Here is a 25,260-nt window from a genome sequence, read left to right as displayed (position 1 = left end):
GCAAAAATTGATGCATTAATGGAGAAATCGCTGTTTTAGCCATTTTTAAAGGTTAATTTTAAAACTGCAAATAATAAATTTTAGGCTCCAAATAAAAAATCGAAAAAAAAGACATATATACTATAGAAAATAACTATTGTACATTGATTTTAAAATATGACCTCTTTCGGGAAAATTATCTCTTCTCTTTTGAAATTCCGAATATATCCTTTAACCATGGGGGCCGAATTCTAAAACCCTTGTGGAGAACTCTGTTTAAAGTGTGATAAACTGGAAATACAGATAACAAGAACTAGTACTGCTTATAACGATTTTATTTTTAAATGCTAGAAAATTAACAGTAACAAGAATATCGGTATATCAACAGTCATAACAAAACTAAATGTGGAAATACTAAGTGGGCATCTTAGATTTACGCTAAAACACCCCAATACTGTCATATATGTTCTTCTTTTAAATAATCCAGGCCCAGTAAAGATCAATTTAGATAGTGACAACATTTCCTACATCGAAAAGCTTTTAACAAAACTCAAACCATCTACATGTATTTAGGTTATATTACCGGTATTCTACAGGTGAAAGGGGGGGGGGGGGGCAAACTATCACATTTAAACATTTCTCACTCCATTCTAAAGACAGGGATTTTCAAATAATTATCTTATCCATTTCTAATTATATTTTTTTCATGGGGGAAGACCATTGCCCATAGTTATATTGTATAGTTTTTGGTGTTATGGTACAGGAATTGTAAGGGAGAAGCAAAAAAAAAAAAAGAAAAACTAGTATACTACACATTATCTTTTTGAGCCTTTGGCTCAGATGAGCCAATAAATATTCAAAAAAACAAATTTAAATACTGTCCTCTGCAGTGTGAAACAAAATCAAAGAAAATGTATATTTTCAGTTGCTGCAGCAACCAAATTAAATAAAGCAAATGAAAATAACCTAAAGGCAAACAAGATTCTTTTTTCTTACAACTGAAGTAAAATAAGATAATATCCAAAAAATGTCCACCATCTTAATCTGATCGTATGGCACTTTGTTTTTTTTTTTGTTGTTGTTGTTTTTTTGTTGTTGTTGTTGTTTTTTTTTTTTGAAACGTAAGATACCTCTTTCCCTATCCTCTGGAATTTCTTTTGGGAAGTCCTAATTTTGGTCAATACTTAGTCTACTGAATCTAGTCCATCTTAATTATCCAGGTTTGCTCTGAGAAACGGGAGAAGATTGTTCCTGTTGTTGATCCGATTTGCTCTTGCTGTATGCTATAGGTAATACTGCATTGGGATTGACATAATCAGTTAGACCGCTCATGTTGAAGCCACTGGCCATTGCTCCATTACCGTAAAAGTGGAACAGCATCTGGCTGTCCATGTAGATGCTTTCTCGTTCCATCTGCTGTTTGTTAGGGGTGGTGGGAGTATAGTAGGGAGTGGCCATGTATCCATCACAAGCACCATACACACGGCATGAAGGATCGTACTCACCATACAATAGCTGAGAGGAGAGCTGATGATAAGGGTATCCAGAATATGTGGCATGGTCTTGATAAAAAAAAAAAATAGGCACTCAATTATTGTGCAATCAATTCGTGTAAATTCACAAGATTAACATGACATGAAGTTATTAGATACTTAGCTCTTCTGAGCCAAAGGCTCAAAGAGCTAATGCTATGGCCATTTGTGCGGTCTGCGGTGTGCGTAAACTTTTTAGATTATGGGCCATAACTCAAAAACCCCTTGGCCAATTGGTCAGAATTCTTTTTAATATGTTACAACAGGCTAATTAAGGGAATTCATATTCCCTGCTTAAGGACAATGGGGGATGACCTAACAATTCAGTTGGAGAACAAAAGAAGGATTGACTTGACCTTTTACCTTTTGATTTTAAAATCGGTAGGAGTATTTCTTCAGTTATAGAGCTTCATCACTTTAAGTTTCATTCCTAAAGCTCAGAGATAGCTAAAATTAACACCTTTAAACTAATAATTTTTATGCAATACCAGTATATAAATTTCTGACCATGGCCTTTGACCTTTTCACCTCAAAACCAATTGGGGTCTTCTTAAAATCATAGGAAGTTACATGTATGATACAAAATCTCATAGCAAAAGCTCAAAGAGACTAAAGTTATAATCTGGAAACAACTCTGTATACAATATCAGATTTTTTTTAACCTTGACCTTTGACCTTAAAATCAGAGGTCTTCTTTTAATCATAGGGAATTATCATATGAAATAACACTGTAACATTGCAAAAGCTAAAAGTGAATACTGGTTACCTTTTTATGCAATATATGAAATTTTGATGTTGACTTTTGACTTTAAAATCAATAGGGTCTTCCTTGGGTTATAGGAGTTAGGAAATGAAATTTTATATAAAAAAAAAAAAATAATAATAAAAAATGTTGCAAAAGCTGAAGGACTTTTTAGATATTGTCCAGAACCTTTAAAAATTGTCACACCAAGACAAAATGACAGACAGACAGGTGGAAAGATAGACAGACAAACCCAAAATACATGTTATATTATCTCTGCTTTAAGTGAAAGCACTGGGGGGAAAATAAAATTCAGATTTTTAATTTCTGAACCTTCTGGGTTTTTTTTTCATTCTTAAGTATGGTAAATCAAAAATAATTGCATTTGTTGCAATTTATATTGATAATATTAATTCCGGAATAGTGAAAGGAAACGTAACTTTTTGATATTTACCTAACCCAGAGAAGGCATTTTCTTTCTTTGTGACTTTGAGGGCCTCAATAGAGGGCAGTACAGCTTGAGGTTTCTGGACTTGACTGTATTCTTCTGTTCCCGACTGGATTCTGATTCTCTTTACTGGAAACTGGCTTCCATTTCCATCCACCAAATCTACGAAAACAATATTATTAGAATTTGACACATATAAAGAAAAGAAAAGCATAATGAATTCTTAAAATACTTGTATTTATAAAGGAAACCAAAATTTTTACCTCTTTTAAAGCCAGTCTGTTTAGAGCTTTCCTCATTGCTCAATTGTCTATGAAATTAAAAAAAGTATCCATCTTGAATTTTATATTTATATTTGTCAAATTTCCATTTCGTATTATAAACACAACAGATTTTGGGGTACTCTATATTATCTTGTCTGAGACCTACTCTGTATCTATGGATGATGTCACTAAGTTGGACTCTCCCGGGGACATTGGTAGCCTGGCAGATTTTCCTCCTTTTTCACATCTCTTCCCATTTCTACCTGCCCCCTCCATTAAAGGACCTTTTGTCATCAGTTCAGCTATCTAACCACAAAGCAGAAATACTGGCCCATTACTTAGCATACAAATCCATTTCACATACCAACATCAGTATCATATAATCCTGGGATGGGGTGTGAAAATGAAAGCAATGTCTGAGCACCATTTCTTTAGAATGCTTTTGAATATTAAGTGCATTATATAGTTCTGAAGTCCTTTCTTGAGCTATTACTACCTGATTTTGAAATTCCTGAGGCAGTGACTCATTAACAAGTTTTAAGTACTCTACACACATTTCCAGTATGGAAGCCATGTCCGTTTTGCGGCCCCTGACATAGGGTAGCAAAACTCTCAACTGGTCACAGCTATCCTTGATTCGTTCTCTACATATAGAATTGAAATTAAAAATATCACGATTCCTCATTGATATGTTTTAAATGAAAAAACTTATGAATTCCTACTGAAGAGTATAAAATTTTCTAAATGTTTATTTTGTTTACCTTCGAACTTTCTCCTTTGTTGTGTGGTCAATAGCACTACTGTGCCTGGGAACTTTGTTTTGTCTTAGTTTGGGTACCATGGCCTTAAGTTGAGAAAATGATGGCAGTTGCACTGTGCACTTGTTTAAAGCCTGGTTAAAAGCAGGAGATTCTATTCCACTGTCCAGTGATATTCTACCAAATGTAAAATAAAAATGGAATTAATAGCCGTCTGCTGTTTTTAGTACATGCACACTGTTGAAATATGCTATGTCAATTTCATCTTTGAAATGAATTACTTCCTATAGAAACAATAATTCAATGCCCAATCTGCATCATTCATGTACATTTTGGATGCATCTACTTTTATCACTAGTATTTCTTACGCCACACTAGATCTGTCCCCACTTTCGGAGGCAGGTGTAGATGGTGTAGCTGGCGTTGCGGGGGTTGAGGGAGTTGTTGGCTCTGAAAATTCAGCAGCTTCACAATCTTGTGCTTCTCTTTTCTCTACTAAAGAAAAATATGGCCTTTTTTAAAAAAAAAATCCCTTTTTTTCTCTCTCTCTTTTGTGTGTACCGGTATGTGTGTGTGTGTGGGGGGGGGGGGGGGGGTTCGATTTGCAATTCTTTTTCAATTCTTAGTTCCAAAATGGTGTTTAAAAATCAACTTGTCACCATGTTTAAAGTTTGCTGTCAATTCTTTTAAGGGACAAATTACTTTTCCGCAAATTTTGAAACTTTTCATTTTTACATAAACATTTCTGCAAAAAGTATTGTTACGTTTCTGCAAATTAATATATACCCCGGTAGCTACATGTATCACTTACCTAAGCATTATGTTTTCCGCAATTTACCTGTAGTTTTGAATCACACCTTTTGTCTTGTTTCCCAATCTCAATTCTAAATGTTCTAGTTTAGTATTTTATTAGTGTGTTAGCAAATTGCAATGAAATTGTTTTCACCAAATGTATTTGAGTTCATGAGTGTATGTATTGTAGTGCAAAAACTTCAAATAACAACGTGCTTCAAATTCATCCTTGAGAGCACCAGCAACATTGACATATTTAAGAGATGAATTTATTTTTTGAGAATTCATGAGGACATGAACTACGACGCATCACGCCTGCATATTTCATGAAGCGCGTTAATATGCAGGCTGAAGCGTTGTAGTTCATGTATCTCATGAATTCTCAAAAATTAAATTCAAATCTTATATTTACATTATTTTTCTGATTACTTGCCACATATTTTTGTCATTCAACGATCATTTTTGAAAAAAGTTTGCACTATTTTTTTTACTTCAATCACATCACAATAGACATAATATATTCTTACTCATCCCACGGTAGTTCATGAGAACATTAACTTTTTCTAATTTGCTAAGAATCTTAAGGAAAAATATTTGGAAATGTAAATATTATTCACTATCATACTTTCCTACGTACATTTTTTATGCAGTACCAACATATAATTTAATTCATATACATTTTAACCTGGTTGTGCCTGTGATCCAGGTAACATTTTGCGAAATAGTAATATAATATTTTTGCGGAATCGCAAAAAAAAATTAATAATAAAAATTGCAGAATCGTAACTTTATTTTTGCGAAAAGGTAACATCAATTTGTGGACTTTTAGGTACAAACCTGTAGTGATTGGCGTTGATGTCCAGTTTGTGTATTTCTCACGCACATCTTTGCTGGTCACTGGATGTAGAATTATTTCATCGATTCCATGTAATCTCAAATCAACTAGAAATCATGAAAATTAGATTTGTCATCAGAATATTGCTACTAAAACTGAAGATTATGCAAAAGCTAGCAGAAGCAGCATCTTTGGTGGAAAAAAATTTAAAAGAAGGGGAGGGGGGATGTTGACCGACATACCAACTGCTGAGCCGTCAGAAACACCAATGATGACTGTTCCTCTGTTGCAACTACTTGCATACCTGTTAGAAAAATTAAATGTGTAGTAAAAAACTTTAATCAATCTCCATAATTAATTAAATACGTGTACATGTAATTTAAGAATTGTCACAAGAAAATACAGCCAATCACATCTACTCCGGCGGAAAAATACCAAGAGACATACCAAAAATCAGCTCGTTATATCTACAAGCATAGCAAAACAACTGATTGTAACAATTCGATATTCATAGGCAAATACACAGCTCAAGTTAATGCTTCCTTAAAAATTTTTTGCCGCAGAATTAGAGCACAACATCTGATCGAAACACTTCGATGTTCAATTGGCAATACACCGCTTAAATTAATGCTTCCTTGAAAATATTGCAGTTTGGCGATTTTTGCCTTGAACCCACCTCGTCATTTGATTGATTGCGAGTCCTGTTCGTTTCAGTAATTTCATAAATTATTTCCAGTTTTTAAAGTTCATGGAGATATGAATTGATAGTTCTCAGCTATACCATAGGCATAGTTTACCCTTCTTGAAAAATATGTCGGCGAGGGAAAATACTGGGTCACTCATGGACTTTTAAAATCAGAGATATATTAATACTTGTATTCAAATTATTCATGTTTTCTTCCTAACAAATAGAAATTAACAAACTGTCTTTGAAAAATTCCTTCATTCTAACTTAGTTAGTATTGTTGTTTGCTAATTATTGAATTATTAGAAATTCAATAATGATTGTCGTGTACTTATTATTTGAATTTCTAATAATTCAATAATTAGCAAACGACAGTATCATCCGACTTCTCGACTGTTCGTCCAAAGGAATCTGTAAGAGAATTCACATTTTCTGTTAATATTGCATTCTAAACCGTAACCGTATGCCTACCGGATGGAAGTGGTCAGGCTGAGAACTTCTTGGGTCACAGGCATGTCAATGAGCACCCAGATCAGGAGGTAACACTGCACGTTACAAGCTTCAAACGCCTCCTCCAGACGACATAACCTCACCTCGTGGGCCACCGTCTGGTTGGAGATTATGTCCTTTAGGTTTTCTGCCTGCGGTCCCTCCCCAACCACCAGTGAAACCAAGCCCATTCCAGGGGTCTGAAATAAAATATAGCAATGATGTTTTTTTTTTTCAATTTTAGGAAAAAACTAAGAGAAGCCCAGATTCTGTCCACTTGCCAGCAACAGCACGTATGGACAAAATCCAAAACTCGCCTGAGGACGAACACCTGGACTGCATTTTAATGGAGGTCAGATCGTACCATAAAACTTAACAAGCTTAGAATCACTGCATGATTTAAAGCAGGGTAATTGTATCGAAAATAAGAAAGGATAGGTTGGCTGGGGTAGATGTATAAGGGAGAGGTAATGGGGAAAGGGTGTCCACTTAAAACCTCTGATAGTTATCTCGACACCCGTGTACAAATTATGAATGCATAGCTTTTCATCCAAACACCTACCAAATCTGAAAGTTCTTCAATAGGGAAAGCCGAATCGTCCGGTTGGTTATCATTATATATTGAGATGTCATCGAATCCGAGGAAGGCTTCATGGCCAATACTGAGGTCTACATCGTCACCATTATTATTGCCACTCACATTGTCAAGAGACGATGATGACACAATTTCATCCGTTTCTTTGTCTTTCCCCTTCTCAGGACCTGATACGTCCAGTTTATTTTCCGTCTTTGCGGCTTTGGACCTTCCTTTACGCTCATTTCTGCGTTTGCCTTTTGCCACAGGTTTCATTTTTTTACTCTCAGCTTTATGTTATCGATTATGTCCTAATACTGTCATGGCTATTCAATATCGACCAAGGTCAGCTATTTGTATTTTATACAAAAACACCCCCGTTGGAACCTCATCGTTCATTGATTGGACAGCGCTTGACACTCGTGTCCTGAATGTATTCGAAAGGTTATTCCGCTGTGTGAATATCAGTCCACCCGACATTTAACCTGTTAACAGTATAACTTGTAGCGGTGTCACACATGTTACAAGATGACCTTTATATTACAGATTTTTTTAAACAGGACCTGTTAAAGATGAAAATGCTTGTTACCAAAATGTTAAAAAACAAAACAAAACTATAAGCATCATATTACCAAGTTTGTATTTCCATTAAATCTTTGAATATTTGAAGATCTCGGAAACGAGATTCCTATAAATATTTAAGGAGGGGGGGGGGGGGAGGGGGTATGTACCAGTCGGAGCCGATATTGCATTCCTTATTTAAATGTTTTCCCTAGAAAATAATAATAAAAAACAATATTTGAAATACCATTAACCCAATACTTTTATCACATTTTTCTTTATCTTCAATGTTACAGAGGTGTACGCTTTATTTATTACTTTGACCAAGACCAGTCTAGTTACACGTATATTGGACTTTACACCATGGCCTTTGCATCCCTGGAGTCAATTTCTACTGGAGTCACTTTCTACTGGAGTCACTTCCGACATACTATAATTAACTGCAATATGTGATAGGTGTGGATACAGAAATAATCAGCACCGTTTACAAAGTAAAAGACTACTTCCGTTTTTCGTTAGGAGGAGGGGATAGAGGGATGGGTACACAAGATACGACTTACCCTGTATTTGTTAGGTTTCTTTGGCAGAAGTTTACGTTTCATCTCGATAATGAATGGGTAGTTGACAAGCAGACTCTGAACAACATTCAGAATCTCTTCCCCAGGTTTGAAGTCTGAGCTACAATATATAGGCGGATCAAACAATGTCGAAAAGTTTCAGGACACTAAAAAATATATGAGAAGATCCCTATTGGTGATTTTCTTCACTATCATTATTATATATCTTGTTCAATTGTTTTGTAAAATTTGTGAATAACCGTTCCTGTTCTAGTATTATGAACGTATTATACAGTTATATTATTTTGTTTTTCAAGTAAAAAAAAATCTTTATATTTGACAAAAATTAAAATATTTGCTGTTAAACTTTTATGCTATTTTAAAAAAGATACCAACAAAATGGTTCCATGAGAAAAATGTTATATAGTAGCCCAACACTGAAGGACAATTTCAGAAATTGAGAAGTGTCCAGAAGTGATCGAAAATACTTCTTAAAGTACACGACATCAAGAAAATCCTTTTTTGGTATGTTATGTTTTAATTATTTTTCTTACTTCTTTCTACATTCAGCTGTATTTAATTACAGTATTTCTGTTAGATGTATAAAACTCCACTAACCTTGGTTTCTTTCGCCTTTGCACGGGTAATGCGAAATCCATCGTGCGTACTGCTGTCAAATGTCGTACAAAAAGAAAACGAGGGTCGCTATTCATTCACAACATTATTAGAAGAAAGTTTTCTTTCAAAAATGTTTCATTGACTTGTCTTAACTCTCAATGATCTTGGTTCACGTGAAAACATGTCCAGGCATGCTGATCGCGATTCAGAGTATGGGAATTCCTTGGAACACCCCTGTTCTATTTATAGCCAGAGAACTTTTCATTTGCACGGAATTCGTGTAAGCCCTATAGGTAAGTATTTTCCCTTTAATTATTGAACTTCGTTTTTCAAATGAGAACGTGTCACTTAAACAAATTTCACTACCTTTGTATCATACATACAAGATAATAATTTGATGAATTTAACACTTTATTCAAAATTACGTTTAAATTCCCATAAATTTGACATTAAATATCAAATTTTAATTTGTAAACTCTCTGTAAAATAGAAATAAAGAAAAATACATAAATTTAGCATTGTCTTATTTGAAAAGTATTTCATAGTACATTAAAAAAGAAGAGAGCAGTCTAACAGAGATCCATCGATACTTGGAATGATTTTTTTTTTTTAATTCAAGAAACGAGTCACCATTTTGAACATTGAATGTATGCATAATAGAACATAATTTTTATCAACTTTTGTGAGAGTAATTTTTTTATCAAGATTATCCAGGGAGTTTGACCGGGGAAGCAAACACAGGTGTAACGCTGGCTAGCGGGGATATCGGGGGTGAGGTCCACGAATGACTGAGATTCCTCCGAACGGACGGAGACCCCGGGGCACTTCTTGTCAGTCGAAGGGGGGTCTTGATCGGTGTGGAGGTCCTATTCATACTGCTTCTGAAAGTAAGTTTATAAAATTTGATAGAACACTACTGAATCGTTTGAATTGAAATAGAGGAAATATTTAAGTTATGAAAGTTTACAATTAATGTAAAATCAATATTTAAGGATGTACAACACACCCACCCCCCAAAAAATTCCTGTCGTTTAATTTTCGTTATTTTTGTATATTTCATACATGACTATATCTACTACATGTATGTGTATGCACATTTTGGACAAAATCGTTCGAGTCTTATTTGGACAGGAAGTTCCAAAAGTTACCCCCCTTTAGCTGTTCACGAGGAGAAGAAATTTTCAATCAACCAACTATAAAATCCTTGATTTTCAAAAAAGTCGGGATAGCCTGGTCGTTTAACTTCAACAACTAATTCGTTTGACCATGTAACACACAAATAAAGTAATTTTGTAGAAGTATATATATATCGACACAAATTTTTTTGAAGACCTTAAACTGAAAAACTATGGTTCATCATAGCCCTAAAAAATGCGTATTTTTCAATTTAAATATATTTTTTTTAATGAAAAAACTTATCGTTTAATTTTGGAAAAAATACTTTCTTTATGTAGCGGGTCAGCGGGTTGAAAAAATAATCTTCATAATTTTTTAATTTTTTTTAAACGACCCGTTTTGAATTTATAGTGGAAAATCACCCCCTCCGTCTTTCTCCCTAAATCACGTTTCTCAAGCGTCTTTCAGACTTGGGACAATAAAATGCTATGAATCTACAAATACACATAAAAAATTCCAAGTTGGAAAATATTTTTTGCTTTAAAAATGATATAAATTACATTTTATTTTATCAGCGTTTTCAAATGTAAATCGCAATTAAATGTAGATTTATAGGCAATTTTTTACTACGACCCCCCCCCCCCCTAATTTTTATTTGTGAATAGACTATTCGAGGTTGATGAAACATCGCAAACATTGCAGATATATTTAGTCCACTGAATTCCTGAAGTACTAATTTGTTTGTTCGTATATGCATATTTTAAAAGTATTGACTACTAAAATATAAAATGTTTTGATTTAAGTAAAACTTACTTAAGATTTTATGCCATCGTGTCCGGTATGTACATAGTTCATATATCATACTGACATTGAAATTTACTTTCACTTTATCAATTTTAATTTTATTTTTTGTTAAAAGTGAACTCATAATGGCATACTTCCGTTGCTTCTATAGATAAAATGAAAATTTCGTTTTCGTCCACATTATCTTCAATGTATCAAACTTTAAATTCTTCATTTATTTTAAAATGATTCATGTGTATAGTGATATAAAACGTTTTGTTTTGATTCGAGAAAATGCGAACCGACACTGTTCACAGCGACAGAAGGTCGGACAGTTTGCTGCAGTGAGATATTCATGAATTCAAATAATTCCTGTAAACAATTCCTTTTCACTTTCGATACTTACTTTGTATATATTATAGTACTCAGTTCTCGAGTTCACCAGGCCAGTCTGAATGTAAATGTATCTGTGTATTCGTGAAAAAAAAACATAATTGTTCGGAAAACAGGAGGAATAACTCAACTAAAGGGAGGGAAAACAAACATATCCCACATTTTTAGAGTTGTTCCTCTTAGACCAGTGAGCTTCTGAAAACGGTATCGATAATTGCATTGAATTTTTTTTCCCTTTTTTTTTAATTTGTTTGTTTGTTTTTTATATAAAGAAGAATAAAACAATATTTATTTGGTGAATGCATAATTACAATAGACCTGTAATTGGAATGTTATGTAGCCAACTGTAACGGATAAAAACCCCAATGTAACATATAAAATTTTCAGATGAGAAATAAAATGCTGTGCTTTGATCACGGATACGATTTACATATGAAATTAAAGAAATTTAAGGGGTAATCTTTCATTCTTTCGTTTCTTCCTTTTCATGGAGGGGAGGGGTTTAATCAAAGAAAATAATCAATGATAGAATTTGGTACTCATAAAGAAATCACAATCATGCCCCTAATCCCATATTTTCTGTTTCTACTTAATACATCGGGATCGTATCGCTCGTCATTTTGACGCTTTATTATTAACGTCAAATTTAACGTCACGTTAAACGTTTAATTGAAATTGCAAGAGTTATCTCCCCCACTGTGTTGTACGTCTTTAAAACTATGAGATATTTGAAATTATATATCAAATACATATACTATATAATATATAATACTATTAATATTTTGAATTTTCGAATTTTAAATTAAATGGACATTCTGCTATGAGAAATAACTCTATTATAGATGGTTCACCTGTTCTTTATAACGATTCCATATTTACTAAGGATTTGTCGCAAATTTTGAATGTTTAGTAAATTGAAAAGTGTATTTGTTTTAAATTCATTTAATCTTTATCCTCTGTAAGAAAAAAATTCGCCACTAAAAAACAATCATCATAGTTAGCGGAGGTCATTCTCCCATCACTGCTTTTTCAATGATTGCAGAAAGATGTATTTTAGCCATAGGAATGTTTCAGAGACAGGGAATTAATTAGAGCTGTATATGGCAGAAATATGAATTAATTGTATATTTTTGAAAAATCATCTTGCTACAAAAGAAATACATGAGTTTTTCCTTTGGGGTTGATGTTATTGATGTGGTGGTGAACTTCATTTACTAGTTGCTACTGATAACGCCGGGTTTACTGAATTGTCGGTGAATCAACTGTTACTTATGTTAAGGGCAGGATTTACTGGTGTGAAGTGATTTACATACTAGTATTTACTATTACTAACATTAAGAACATGTTTATTGATATGAGGTAAATTAACTGTTACTTATGTTAAGGACAGGGATTACTGGTGTGAGGATGACTTCTCTCTAACTTTAGAACAGGTTCACCGATATGACGGTAAACCGTTACTTATGTTAAGGACAGGGATTACTGGTGTGAGGATGACTTCTCTCTAACTTTAGAACAGGTTCACCGATATGACGGTGAATTAACTGTTACTTATGTTAAGGACAGGGTTTACTGGTGTGAGGATGACTTCTCTCTAACTTTAAAACAGGTTCACCGATATGACGGTGAATTAACTGTTACTTATGTTAAGGACAGGGATTACTGGTGTGAGGATGACTTCTCTCTAACTTTAGAACAGGTTCACCGATATGACGGTGAATTAACTGTTACTTATGTTAAGGACAGGGTTTACTGGTGTGAGGATGACTTCTCTCTAACTTTAAAACAGGTTCACCGATATGACGGTGAATTAACTGTTACTTATGTTAAGGACAGGGATTACTGGTGTGAGGATGACTTCTCTCTAACTTTAGAACAGGTTCACCGATATGACGGTGAATTAACTGTTACTTATGTTAAGGACAGGGTTTACTGGTGTGAGGTTGACTTTTCTGTAACTTTAGGACAGGTTTACCGATATGACGGTAACTCAGCTGTTTCTTATTTTATGGACAGGGTTTACCGGTGTGAGGATGACTTATCTGTAACTTTAGGACAGGTTTACCGATATGACGTTGACTCAGCTGTTACTTAGGTTAAGGATAGGGTTCACTATTGTGAGGATGACTTAATATCTGTAACTTTAGGACAGGTTCACCGATATGACGGAGACTCAGCTGTTACTTAGGTTAAGGACAGGGTTCACTCTTGTGAGGATGACTTAATATCTGTAACTTTAGGACAGGTTCATCGATATGAAGGTAACTCGGCTGTTACTTACGTTATGCACAGTGTTTACTGTTGTGAGGATGACTTATCTGTAACTTTAGGATAGGTTCACCGATATGACGGTGACTCAGCTGTTACTTATATCAAGGACAGGGTTTACCGGTGTGACAGTGACTTACCTGTTACTAACGTTAAGACTAGGTTTAGTGACAGGGCTATGGACAGGTTTAGTGACAGGGCTATGACTGGAGGCGTTGTAGATTTCCTCCTCAGAGCTGGTGTCTGAGCTGCTTATGGAGTAATTGTTCGTTTCATCCGTTCTTTCAGCGTGAATACAAAATAAAAAGTAAAAACATTGATTAGACTCAGAAATATTTTGTAATAGAAATTATATATATTTACATTGGATGTATATTTGTACTGACTAAACAACTCACAATACTATATACTTCTTGCCGGTTTTTGGGTCGTGCATTCGAGAAAACGTAGAATATCGTTCTTTGTAACTCTCCGGTGGACAGTTAAAATTCAGGTCAAGGGCTTTTCTACTGCCATCATGTTTTCTAAAAAAAAAATTTGTTCAATGCAGGCACCTAAAATCGTTTTTGAAAGTTAACAGGCAGATAAAAAAATATTTCACTAAAAAGACATTGACAGGCAAAGAAAAAGAAAAAAATTCAATGAACATTTTCGGCAGAAAAAAGTTCTGTATGAAAAGGGGGGAGTGGCTGATACTACATGTACATGCCTGCAATGTCGATGGACTTGCACAGTTGAATAGAAAAAATTGTCACCACCAAAATTTATTACATTTAGTTTATTACCTTGATTTAAGTATACTGCGACAAAAGTTTTTTTTTTGGGGGGGGGGGTCAATGAACAACAGGAAAAAAGTTATGTTTGGAAATAAGGGAGAGGCACACACACACCGGTATTACCTGCAAGCAATGTCTATGGACTTGCACTGTTGAGTAGAAAAATGGGTATATTACTAAATACTAACCGCCTGAAGGTTCGGTACAATACTGCCACGAAGTAACACATAGCAAAACAGAAGGCAGCAACCCCACATCCGATCACAAGCCCCGCCCAAAACGCTTGGTCTGAAACAAATTTTGATAAAGTTATAAAATTTGCAAAATTACTAAAATATCTCATGAAAAGATTTTGATTTATTTTGACCCTACATTTATAAAATATTTCTTATTTCATGATTCTACAAACATGTACACGTAACATGAAAGCTGTTTGCAGGAAGTTTTTTAATTAATTTCATTATAATTAAAGTCTAAATTACACGTAAAACTATTACATGGCCGTAGAACCGGGGGCGTAAACGCGACATGCTACAACAGTTTAAGAAAAAAGACAAAGAACAACTCGATAATTATAAAAGGTAAAAGAACGTAAATATAAGTATTGTATGATTATTTTAGCACGACATTCCAACGCAAGAATGCATACAACTTTCACAACGCACTCATACACAGTACTCAATTGCATGCACATCCCATTATCGGGGTTACACTAACTTTTTAAGGCTTTAGTCCGGCCAGACTAGTGCTTCTTTACTTTTACTAGTCCGCACGCGAAGTGCAATGAATAAATACATGAAGTTAATATATACCCTCCATAATATCACGTGGTTTGTCTTTAGTTGTTGTCTTCTGTTGCATCTCAGAATGCTTTGGTGCGTCTTTCGGGATGGTTGATATATTAGCCAGAACTCTAAGCTTGTCTACGAGTGCAGACAGGTCAGCTAAGCTATCCTCGCGTGTTGAAGGGGTCTTATTTTTAAGAATCTGCTTTTCTATTTTCCTTTTGTCATTTGCAATATCATCATCCTTGGTGGCTGCTGCGGTTGGTTCAGTCTTTATAATTGGCTTTGGAACTTGGCCGTAATGAAATGGACCTAAAATATAGATAATAATCCTATGTGTTAAAAAAGAATACGACACAATAATTTTCCTGATATATTTACAACATGGATTTAGAGGAAAAATATCACAGTAACTCAAGTCAACCTGTTCTAGGATCATGCTTTCCAAGTCGTATTTTCTCACGCTCTTTAGTAAGTAGGTGTCTTATGTGGTTTACAAGCTTCTGATGTTCAGCTTGTCGCAATGTCTGTTGAATCTCCGTTGTTTGTTGTTTCCGATGCGGAGGCATTTTGACAATGACGGGTACATTTTGTATCTTGTGTGTTGGAAATAACGGAACACTTTTCAAATTGGATTTTTCTTGTTTATTTACTCTCACCTTTTCCTCTTGTCTGCTTTTTGTGTTTTCTTTTTCATTATTTTTTACCAATGATTTTTTGACATCCCGGATAAGGTTCAAGATTTTAGCGTATTCCCTTTCCTTGTTGAAGGGTGTCGATTTACTGGGGGCTAAAGATCCTTTGGTTTGGTTTGTGCTGGATGATCGGGTTGTGAACCAGGTTTCAGCTGGTTCGTAGGGGTCAGCGAGAACCTTTTCACAGTCTGAAAGGAAAGTTTTAAGAATCAAACTTTACGGACCGAAAGAAGAAATTAACCTGTCAAAAGTGTAACATCACCTATACCCTCTTCCATCGATATGTAATTTAACCTTGTCGGGGAAAAAAATTGATCAAGTAAAATTCATTAATGACACATGTATTTAAACACACCATCAATTCAGATGAGAATATACTTATTCATTTCTATAGCAAATAAAAGTTTTGAAAAAGTCCTTTAAATATATACATATTGTACACAGCGATACACTTAAAAATACACTGTTCATGTATCCAGGGGAACAATGTGTTTATGATGCGACTAAAGTGTCTTCAAAGAAGATGAGCGAACAAGACGTGCAGAATGCCTGTAGCTTGAACTAGCTTCAGATCTATAAAAAATCCTATTTAATTTGTGAACTTAGCATTTAGGGTAAAGTTCTCATTATTGAAATTTATGAAATTATGACAAAGAAAAAATTTCTGCGGAAAATTTTCTCGACAAAAATTATTCTATTGTGAAATAAATTATGTGGTGTTCTTCGGGTTGGAACCCTCAGCAATAAAAAAATCCTGAGTATCATTTTCCTTTGAGACTTACATGCTAACCACTACGCTAAACAACTCCTGACAAAACATGACATTTAAATCATGTTTTTGATATGACCCTTGACTAAATGGACTTCAAGTATTTCTCGGAAATATACGAATGCTGTGTCATGAAAGCATTTATAAAGTATATTAGGTCTTTGTTCCATGTTTTTGTTTAAAAAAAAGACCCATATATTTTTACGCATACTTCGAAGATAAACTTTCAACAACAAAGAAAAATCCCACTCTGACTCATATGGAAAAATTGTGTTCTGAGAAAACATTAACTCAATTTTTGTGAGATTTTGGCAAGTTATGGAGATTTTATATAAAGTAAACTTAAATGTTAGATTAAATATCAAAGAAATAATATTTTAATTGAGATTCGATTTTTCATCTTCATATTTGTCGCACGTACCATAGGCATTTCACTCGCCTTGTTCGGCCATCTTCTTTGTTGAAATACTGACAATACCCCTGAACGTTCAGTAATATTATAATATGAAAGTAGATTAAGACAATAATCTAATAGGTCAAACTTGGTCCATTTCTAAATTTAAGAAATTAATTGCTTAACACGTTACTAAATAACATAAAGTATCAAATGTATTTTTGCATCCATCTACGTGTCAATTTTAAATTATGTCTTCTTAATGTGTGGCAACATGGGTATTCATTCATTCATTCAATTTATGCACTATCTGAAAAAAATGAATGAATAAATAAAATAATGAAGTCATTCTAAAAACTCTAGTCATGCAGGCTGTCATCTCATTGGAGATCCGAAAAGGTAAAAGAGCAATAACTCGTATATGCATGTGACCCACAAGCACTTTTTTTAAACCCATAGTATAAAAATAACATTAGGTACCCTCCCCAGAATCGCAGTCATGTACACTTTCACAGAAAATGCACTGGCAAATTGTTTATTACCACTGTACAGAAATTTAACTACAAAACCATACATGTAAATGACATGCTTGTCTTTGTTTTTGTTTTTTTATTTCCGTATTTAAGAAAAAATGAAAAAAAAATATGAAGTGGTATATACTTACACATGTATCTCGGACAGAGAGCAAAATTTAAAAATCAGTGGATTTATATTTAAATATTGCAGTGAATAACTAAAATTGGCTTATATTTTATTTTCCCTAAAAAAATGATTACGATATTTTTTTTGATGGAATTTTAGACACTGTCTTTAGCCAGTCGAAATCCAAGAAATGGTGTGAGACAAATTTTCCAATCGGCGAGCAGAGGTTTGACGCTGTTTACGTCCAAATAAAAAAAAAAACAAGCATGCCATACACATGTATGGTTTTGTAGATAACCATTAACGTTACCTCGTAGAAGATAATGGTAATAAACAGTTCGCAAGTGCATTTTCTCTGTCAGTGTAAATAACTGCGATTCTGGGGAGGGGGTACTACATGTACTCCATTTGGAGTTAAATACCTTGTGTTAGTTAAAAAAATTATTACAGAAATAAGTGCCTGTGATGTGATTGGATTGAAAAGTATGTGATGTCTGACATATTATGACACATTTCGGCCCCCTTATGCAAATCATTTTCTTGAATTTCTTCAGATTGCGTGTACGTGCAAAAGAATCACATCATGAACAGTGCAGGGTATATAAACTCTAACATACAACACAGCATTGTAAAATAAAAGGACAAATTTATGCCCCAAACCATGTGACTTTCTATTTGCAGAAAGATGCAACTATCTGAATTATGTGGATATGCAAGGTGATAAGTCAAGATAGATGTAAGGGTTGTCATCTCTGTATGGAATGCCTACCTTCGTATTCTCTTTAGAGAAGTGGACAGGCTTTAGCCTGAAATATTTTGTCTCTCGGTTGATTCGATATGCAAGAACATGCTCTACGTATGAACAATTTCTAAAACGAGGCAAGCTGTTGACAAACAAGTTGACGATACAAGGATATCAACAGTCTCGTTTGAAGTCATCTTTTCGCAAGTTTTTCGGTCGATACAATGACCTTGCCAGCACATACAACCTATCATTGAGTCAAATGCTGACTGACGTTTTTCATTGCAGCCCGGAGGACCGGGCTGCTCTATACATATAAGTTTAAGTGTTGGTATATGGGGATTAAGGTAGGAGAAGTTATTCAGAATTAAAGGTTTTCTAAACATTAAAATATTGTTGATCAGAATGTTCTTTCCCTTTATAAATTACGAGATACACAATATATTTACTTCCATAAAGTGAATCTGTAAAAATATATATGTTTTTCATATTTAATATATAAAGTTGCTTATCATTTACTATCGAAAAAACAACAGGTCCCTTTTTTTAGAACATCGAATTTTACTTATCGCATAAAAACGTAAAAATGTACTTTACACAGTTCGTGTTTTATATTGTTAAAGTGAAAGACATTTTTGAAAATAGGTGATGCATGTGTTTGGTTTCAAATTATATTTTATGCAGCCAACACTTACTTGAGAAATATAAAGTTTAAAAGGGTATCGTTTTTGTTCGATTTTCATCCGACTATAAGTTTTCAAAATATTCTCGACTATTGTCTCCATCATTTAGACGCATGCCTTTTTCAACATATCGAAGCGGTTTGATGATCAGGACTCATTTCCATTGTTTACTTTATTTATTTCCCGGGCGACAATTGATGGTTGCATCAATGTTTTCTTGTACTAATTGTTAGGCCATTATTTATACACTGAACTGTCTACGGATTTTTCCAGTTTTTGTTTCCCGATCATGACAAGGAGCACACGGCGGGTGTGACCGGTCGGCAGGGGATGCACTCCTCCATGGCATCTGATCCCACCTCTAAATTTGGAGGTCCGTGTTTGCTCTGCTCCAAATTTGTTTCGTTTCATTGGACTTTCGAGATTGAATACTGTTCGCTATCTTCATGTCTCATTTAATAGCCAAAGCGTGCGCCTGTCCACTTCTCGAAAGAGAAAAGTACCTTGGCTGCTAGGGTCCCTGGTTACACCCTATTATAAGTTACAGTAACTTCGATTTATTGTTTATAGCCAAGTCGGCAATATTTCAGCCTTATTTCGACGAAACAATTAACGTTCCGTGGCCGGTTTTGAAAGTTTTTTCGGGGTTTGACCGTTTCTCTGGCGTCCCCCAGTGAGCCTACTCTTTCGAAAACCAGAAAAACGATCTTTTACGTGGGGTTGTAATCCTTGGCACGGGGCACCATTTAACGTCCCATCCGACGGACTTAAAATATAAAAATATGTGAACACGGTTTAAAAAAGGTATTAACAGTGATTTGTTAAATTAGCAAAGGGTAAAAGTGGTGTTTTCTTTTGTGGTGTTAATATGTCTTACTGAATACAAAAGGTAGATCTACATTTCATATGAAAATAAACTTTACAAATATCGAAGATCCAAAGGGGTTTGTCAAGATCAATATGTATCCTTTTTTACCACCCCTACCTATAAAATATACACAAACTGTATTTTATAGGATAAGAATAAAATTGTGACGAGCCCCTGTGACCATGTGGTTATAACTTCATCGTATATCCATACTGGAGCTATGCAATGTTGTATCTTGTCTACATCAAACAAAAACAAAACAGGTTTACAATTCAAAATGAAAAAAAAAAAACTTACAAGCATCAAGAATCAGACTGAAGAGCAAAAGTCGAATTATCTTTAGCATTTCTTAACATTCCGGTCATAGCAATTATCTATGACGTCACATTCTACGTCATTTTAATATTATTATATCCCGATCCCGATGTTATTTTTGGGCCTCAAATTTATGCAAAAAAAGTAAAATGAAATTTATTTATTTTACAACACGACATACAACTGAAATTTCAGCAGAAAAAAAATGAAATCAACTTGAAAAAAGAAGTTGAAAAAACGTTAAGCGTTTGGGATTTTTCTTTAAAAATATTTTAAGTTTTTACTTTGTTTTTTAAATGTAGTAAGACAAGTCATCGTGTCGTTTTCCTCAAAGTTTTTTACTCTGAATCGACATAACCGTTTTGCCGGGTTTTTTTTTTTTGCTGTGTGCCTGAATTGTCACACCTGTCGCCTGTGGCAGTCGCTGCTTGGAAAACCGACATGTGCAGTCTGAATGGCAAAAAATGTTCCGTGAGATCGGAGGATTTACTCAGAAGAATACTTTCAGGAAAGGGCCCTGAGGTATTTCTTCACGCAAATATAGTATCGGAAACGTCAGATTGTGTTCGCCAGACGAGCAAGGTGTAATCAGGGGAATAGCAAGCCGGCCATTGTCATTAACTTCTATAGTGAAGTTTTGTCGGAGCGTGGCTTTCTTTTCTCTCGGATACTTCTGATCATTCTATTAACGTTTTGCAGGAATGCTTAAGAAATTAGAACAGTTTGTTTTTCATTATATTTATAATTCTCATTGAAAGAACTGGATCGTGTATCAAGTATTTTTTGGCGCGTGTTTGAAATACTGAGAGACGTCAACAGAAATTAAGAAATTGTATAAAATACTACTGTTTAGTACAATCTATCATTAACAACTAACGCCACTTCTTCCAAAAGCATGAATATAAAAAAAGAAAGCATAAATCGCATAGCAATCTAAAAAAATTATGCAGCGCACTGTATAACCCTTAACATATACTTCCGCGAAATAATTAAACACATTTCATTTTTTGTCAAGAATAAACTCATTGACTTTTTTTCAGTGATAAATTCCATTTGAACTGTAATACGGATGTTATAAATTGTCTGCTTAAACCGATGAATTAAGAAAAAAAATATCTTTTTCTCAACGGAATACTTCTACCGAATGCTTTGCATTCACAAAGTTCTAACATTCTATCAAGTTATTTCAGTTTGATTAAGATGTACCTATACATTGTATAAACAGTGTACCAACTGATTAAAGACACATCTATTGTATTTATTTCTATTATTTACATAACAAATATTTCCTGGTCAAACAAGTGAGATATTTTTATCATTCAAATATTTTATTTGAAGAAAAGTACACTTAAATCTATTTAATCCTAAGTAAACACAGTAAGTTACATGTTAACGTGAACAATTTTTATCATCAGAAACACAGATCTAAACAAATTCGATTGTCGCCTGGAATCATTTCTAGTGTGTGACCAATTTGTAAGGTCGGCACCATGAAACATTTCTAACGTCAGTTTTTCCTTTTAATTTCTCAATGACGATCATAATGATACGAAGAGATTGTCAGCAGACGACAACTTATCCTTTATATCATTAGCGCGTTCGATGCGGCAGCTGAGACACCGCCACTTCCGTGCACGGCATAACTGTACGGGCGGATGTGGGGGACCTCGGAGGCCCCTCGATATCAATAAAATGAGCAGCCTATGACAGTTAAATGATCAGCCGGAGGGTTGGGGTTTCATGCTTAAAAGTTTTATTTCTGGAATTCCAAATAAATAAACGGATATCTGTCAAGAAGCTATACTGGGACGCTGGGATTACCTTGATGCAGTGAAATTATTGCTAACAGGGGAAACATCCCAACAACGTTTTGGAAAATTCCCGGCTCTGTAATTTCTAATCTTGAAATATAAATTTCATTTATTCATTTTTTTCATTCATTCATTTTTTTGTATTCATTCTTGTTTTCATTCAACTTAATTTTTATATCGATTACAAGTTATACATCCAAGTTATACAGAGATATATATACATTTAAGTATGCAATATATCCAAAGATATTTTTCCTGCAAAACTAAAACTAATATGCAGATAGCTACTTTTATAACGGAAAATGGATAAAGGCTTAATTTCGTTGTAATCCTAATTAAACATGTGCCTGAAATGACATGTATATATAGTAGATGATGACGGCGTCCATCTACTTGCCACCCTCCTTATCTTGTCAACTGGACGAGCTCCAGAAATAACAGACCCTCATATACTGATTAGAAACAAATTAATGTCAATTTCACACGACCCAAATGAAGAAATGATACTGTCGGAACCAATATTGCTATCTACAGAAGAAATTTGTCCAGGGTTCAGGACATTCATCATGCAATCAATTACCCCTGACGCGATTTTCAGCAAACGCCTGCCAGGGAAAAAAGTTTTATCAAAGTCCTATCAATTGTATCTCTAGTATCGGAGGGGAATAAATTCCGATTTGTCAAATCAGACATGACCGGCGACGAACGGAAGGCAGGTCCCCGGACTGGGTATAGGGGAGGTGTTATTAATTAGGAGACGCTTAGTGATGAAGGTTATGAAACAGATGTGAATTACATGTACACTTTTTTTTAAAAGTTTGACACAAACTGATTTCAGTTGTATATTTTTCAAAATATTTTCAGATTACTGATGATATTCGCTTAGTGATAATGGTTATAAAACAGATGTGAATTACATGTACATTTTTTTAGTTAAATTTTGCTGCAGAAACTGATATTTTGCATCATTATGTATGTTTTTCAAAATATATTAGGATTAGATAAATGTAGTTATACCATGACACATTGCTGCATCCCTCCCCCTCCTCTCACCAAAAGGAATCAACATCGGACACAGTCCAAATTAACATCAAAGCATGGCGAAAACTTTTTCATTATTATTAATACTGGATCAAATTCATAACATTTTACTTTTTTTTTCATTCACGAGTACCTTGTGCAGCATAACATATACACAAGTGTACATATATTTGTTTTCAGTAGCGCATTTTATCTTTTTCCATTAAATAATTTTATTCCGGTGTGAAAAACTTTGCAATTATTTCTAAATTTTATTCACTATGACAAGGAAGAAAAATATGATACCTCAGTATGAGATTCTAGCTAAACATCCCCAAAACTATTTTCTTTTGAAAGGTCTTTTTAAAAAAAATTGTCTTAGTCTTAAACATTAAAGAAACCTATATATTTTATCATTATTAAAAAGTCTTGAAAATTTAATATCTTTTTAATAAAGTGCAGGATGAAAACTCATAAAGGATATAGATACTGTGTGTTTCCCTCAAACAATATTCTCCGAAGATTTTAAAGCAGTTAAAAGGCTGTACTCGATTCGAAAATAAAGGAAGGGTTTCGATAAACAATTGTCCTTATTAGTTTCGTTAGCCATTTTTCCTTGTTGCTGAAGAAAATACCCCGTCAAGAGAGGGCATTACAGCTCCATTAAATCATCATTTGCAGATAGAACATTCCAATTTATAGATTTGAACAAGAGCTCGCCGTTCGTTGTTTTACGGTCTTGGGGTTCGTTCAAAATCTAGAAACGTGGCTTTCCATTGATTTCGGACCAAAAGCGGAAAAATGTAGATTAATTTCAAGTCGTCCTAAGTTAGACACGTGTTGTTTCGAGATGGATGTTTTTAAGTCCGTGTTTCGTTTCCTCATTATGAAGGACGATTACTTTTAAATTGAATGTTGTGTTATCATGTTGGACATCAGTCGTTTTGACAACAAATATAGAATTATCACAGGGTTGTTTATAGAATTTAACCTCATTTAATATCTTGTATATAAGTGTGTTTTCTGTAAAGTAAAAATACATTTTTTTAAAAATGTATGTCCATATGTTTTGGTTATATATGTATACAACCAGATTTTCTATCTTTGATTTCAATTCTTAAATACAAATAGGAAATTATATCTGTACAAGATAACAAAGAGATCATTTAGTCTATACCCCCCCCCCCCCCACTTGCCCCAATAAAAACCACACAACCTCTAATGTATTTCTATTGTCAAGAAACATTGAAAGTCTCGTGTACGAAAAGCTTAGGACAAGAGGAGAACTGAGTTATAAAAAAAAAAACTCATGTCTATGAAAATAACCAATAACATAGAAATATCGGAATTAAAAGCAACATGAGTCATATTTTTGAGAATTTTATTTTATTTTGCAAAACTATGTGTTATAATAGTAAATCTGCGTCATATACAGGATGAAAAAAAACGTACTTTTGCTTCTAAATGTTTGAAAATGCAAAAATGACTAAAAGAACTTTCAGAAGTTCGTCTTCTCAATTAAAATAAAATTTGCAATTTAGCCTAAAAAATTTCTGATACGAAAATTACACTTTGAAGTATTGATTACACTAGTGTAATTTCTATTACAGCTTGAAGTATCGATTACACTAGTGTGATTTCTATTACAGCTTGAAGTATCGATTACACTAGTGTAATTTCTATTATAGCTTGAAGTATCGAGTACACTAGTGTAACTTCTATTACTATGAAAATAGCTGGTTACCATTTTTTTTAATCATTTATTTATTTATTGATCAGAATTTTTACAAAATAATTTATAAACATACACATTTTTGAAGCAAAAAACAAAAAACCAAAAAAAAAAAAATATAGATATAATGATAATAACATAACAATTGTAAAATAACAAATCGGAATGCCAAGTTTTAGATATAATTACAACAAAACTATTCCCAGGGATATATACTGAATTGGTTAAATACACGTAGAACTCTTGGTTTCACAAGAAACAAATTAAGAATAAACAACATTATGTACATGTAGAAAGAAATGAGAGCTCTACAAAGAATTTTTAATTTTTCTTATGCAAAAGTATGCTTCAACAAATAATTTATAATCTACCTTTCTTTTTCAAAGCTTTGATTTTTTTTTATACATACTCTGATTAGGTTAAGTTGAAAAAGTATATGAAAACTGTTATATACATTACTTTTTTCAAACTGTGTAATATAGTTGGATTAGAAAAGAATTTGATGACAGTCCTATGACCTCTCCTTTTCTTCCATTTTGGGGGGGGGGGGGGGGCTTAAAATTTTAGGTAAAATATTTAATATGTAAAACTTTAATCAAGGAAATTCTAGTAAATGGACCAAATACAAATTGTAT

General features: G+C 33.8%; 3 protein-coding genes across 3 annotated transcripts in view; 1 reads left to right on the top strand and 2 right to left on the bottom strand.

Annotated features, from left to right (window-relative positions):
• Positions 1–1,070: 1,070 nt before the first annotated feature.
• LOC133179390 (uncharacterized) lies at positions 1,071–7,535 on the bottom strand. Its single transcript, XM_061314158.1, has 11 exons — positions 7,086–7,535; positions 6,506–6,723; positions 5,592–5,653; positions 5,352–5,456; positions 4,091–4,217; positions 3,726–3,899; positions 3,461–3,608; positions 3,131–3,270; positions 2,965–3,011; positions 2,708–2,863; positions 1,071–1,541 (listed from the first exon to the last, which is right to left on the bottom strand). Exons 1-11 carry the CDS (start codon positions 7,371–7,373, stop codon positions 1,192–1,194), a joined length of 1,815 nt encoding a protein of 604 aa, XP_061170142.1. The 5' UTR covers positions 7,374–7,535; the 3' UTR covers positions 1,071–1,191.
• A 1,736-nt stretch (positions 7,536–9,271) lies between these two features.
• Positions 9,272–20,134, bottom strand: LOC133179009 (uncharacterized). The gene is made up of 7 exons (XM_061313685.1): positions 20,045–20,134; positions 15,379–15,837; positions 14,982–15,266; positions 14,358–14,457; positions 13,792–13,917; positions 13,534–13,674; positions 9,272–9,714 (listed from the first exon to the last, which is right to left on the bottom strand). Exons 1-7 carry the CDS (start codon positions 20,091–20,093, stop codon positions 9,540–9,542), a joined length of 1,335 nt encoding a protein of 444 aa, XP_061169669.1. The 5' UTR covers positions 20,094–20,134; the 3' UTR covers positions 9,272–9,539.
• Positions 9,651–25,260, top strand: part of LOC133179010 (LIM/homeobox protein Lhx9-like) — a 39,533-nt gene continuing 23,923 nt past the window's right edge. Inside the window, exon 1 of the mRNA XM_061313686.1 lies at positions 9,651–9,720. The gene's annotated coding sequence lies outside the window, so the exon portion shown is untranslated. The remainder of the gene's footprint in view (positions 9,721–25,260) is intronic.

The sequence above is a fragment of the Saccostrea echinata genome, unplaced genomic scaffold (assembly GCF_033153115.1).
Source record: "Saccostrea echinata isolate AGI-Se365-2 ecotype Australia unplaced genomic scaffold, CSIRO_AGI_Sech_v1 ptg000004l, whole genome shotgun sequence".
Lineage (NCBI taxonomy): Eukaryota > Metazoa > Mollusca > Bivalvia > Ostreida > Ostreidae > Saccostrea > Saccostrea echinata.
The sequence above is the reverse complement of the archived record's forward strand: the minus strand, read 5'-3'. Positions and strand labels throughout refer to the sequence as shown.

Excerpts from the sequence above, each read along its gene's own strand:
- LOC133179390 (XM_061314158.1), bottom strand. The coding sequence starts at position 7,373 with ATGAAACCTGTGGCAAAAGGCAAACGCAGAAATGAGCGTAAAGGAAGG. Across the intron at positions 5,654-6,505 it reads AGCCTGACCACTTCCATCCG|GTATGCAAGTAGTTGCAACA; the intron begins GTAGGCATACGG and ends TTTTTCTAACAG. Across the intron at positions 2,864-2,964 it reads ACAGACTGGCTTTAAAAGAG|ATTTGGTGGATGGAAATGGA; the intron begins GTAAAAATTTTG and ends TTGTTTTCGTAG.
- LOC133179009 (XM_061313685.1), bottom strand. The coding sequence starts at position 20,093 with ATGCTAAAGATAATTCGACTTTTGCTCTTCAGTCTGATTCTTGATGCT. Across the intron at positions 15,267-15,378 it reads AAAGCATGATCCTAGAACAG|GTCCATTTCATTACGGCCAA; the intron begins GTTGACTTGAGT and ends TCTATATTTTAG. Across the intron at positions 14,458-14,981 it reads ACCACGTGATATTATGGAGG|ACCAAGCGTTTTGGGCGGGG; the intron begins GTATATATTAAC and ends AATTTGTTTCAG.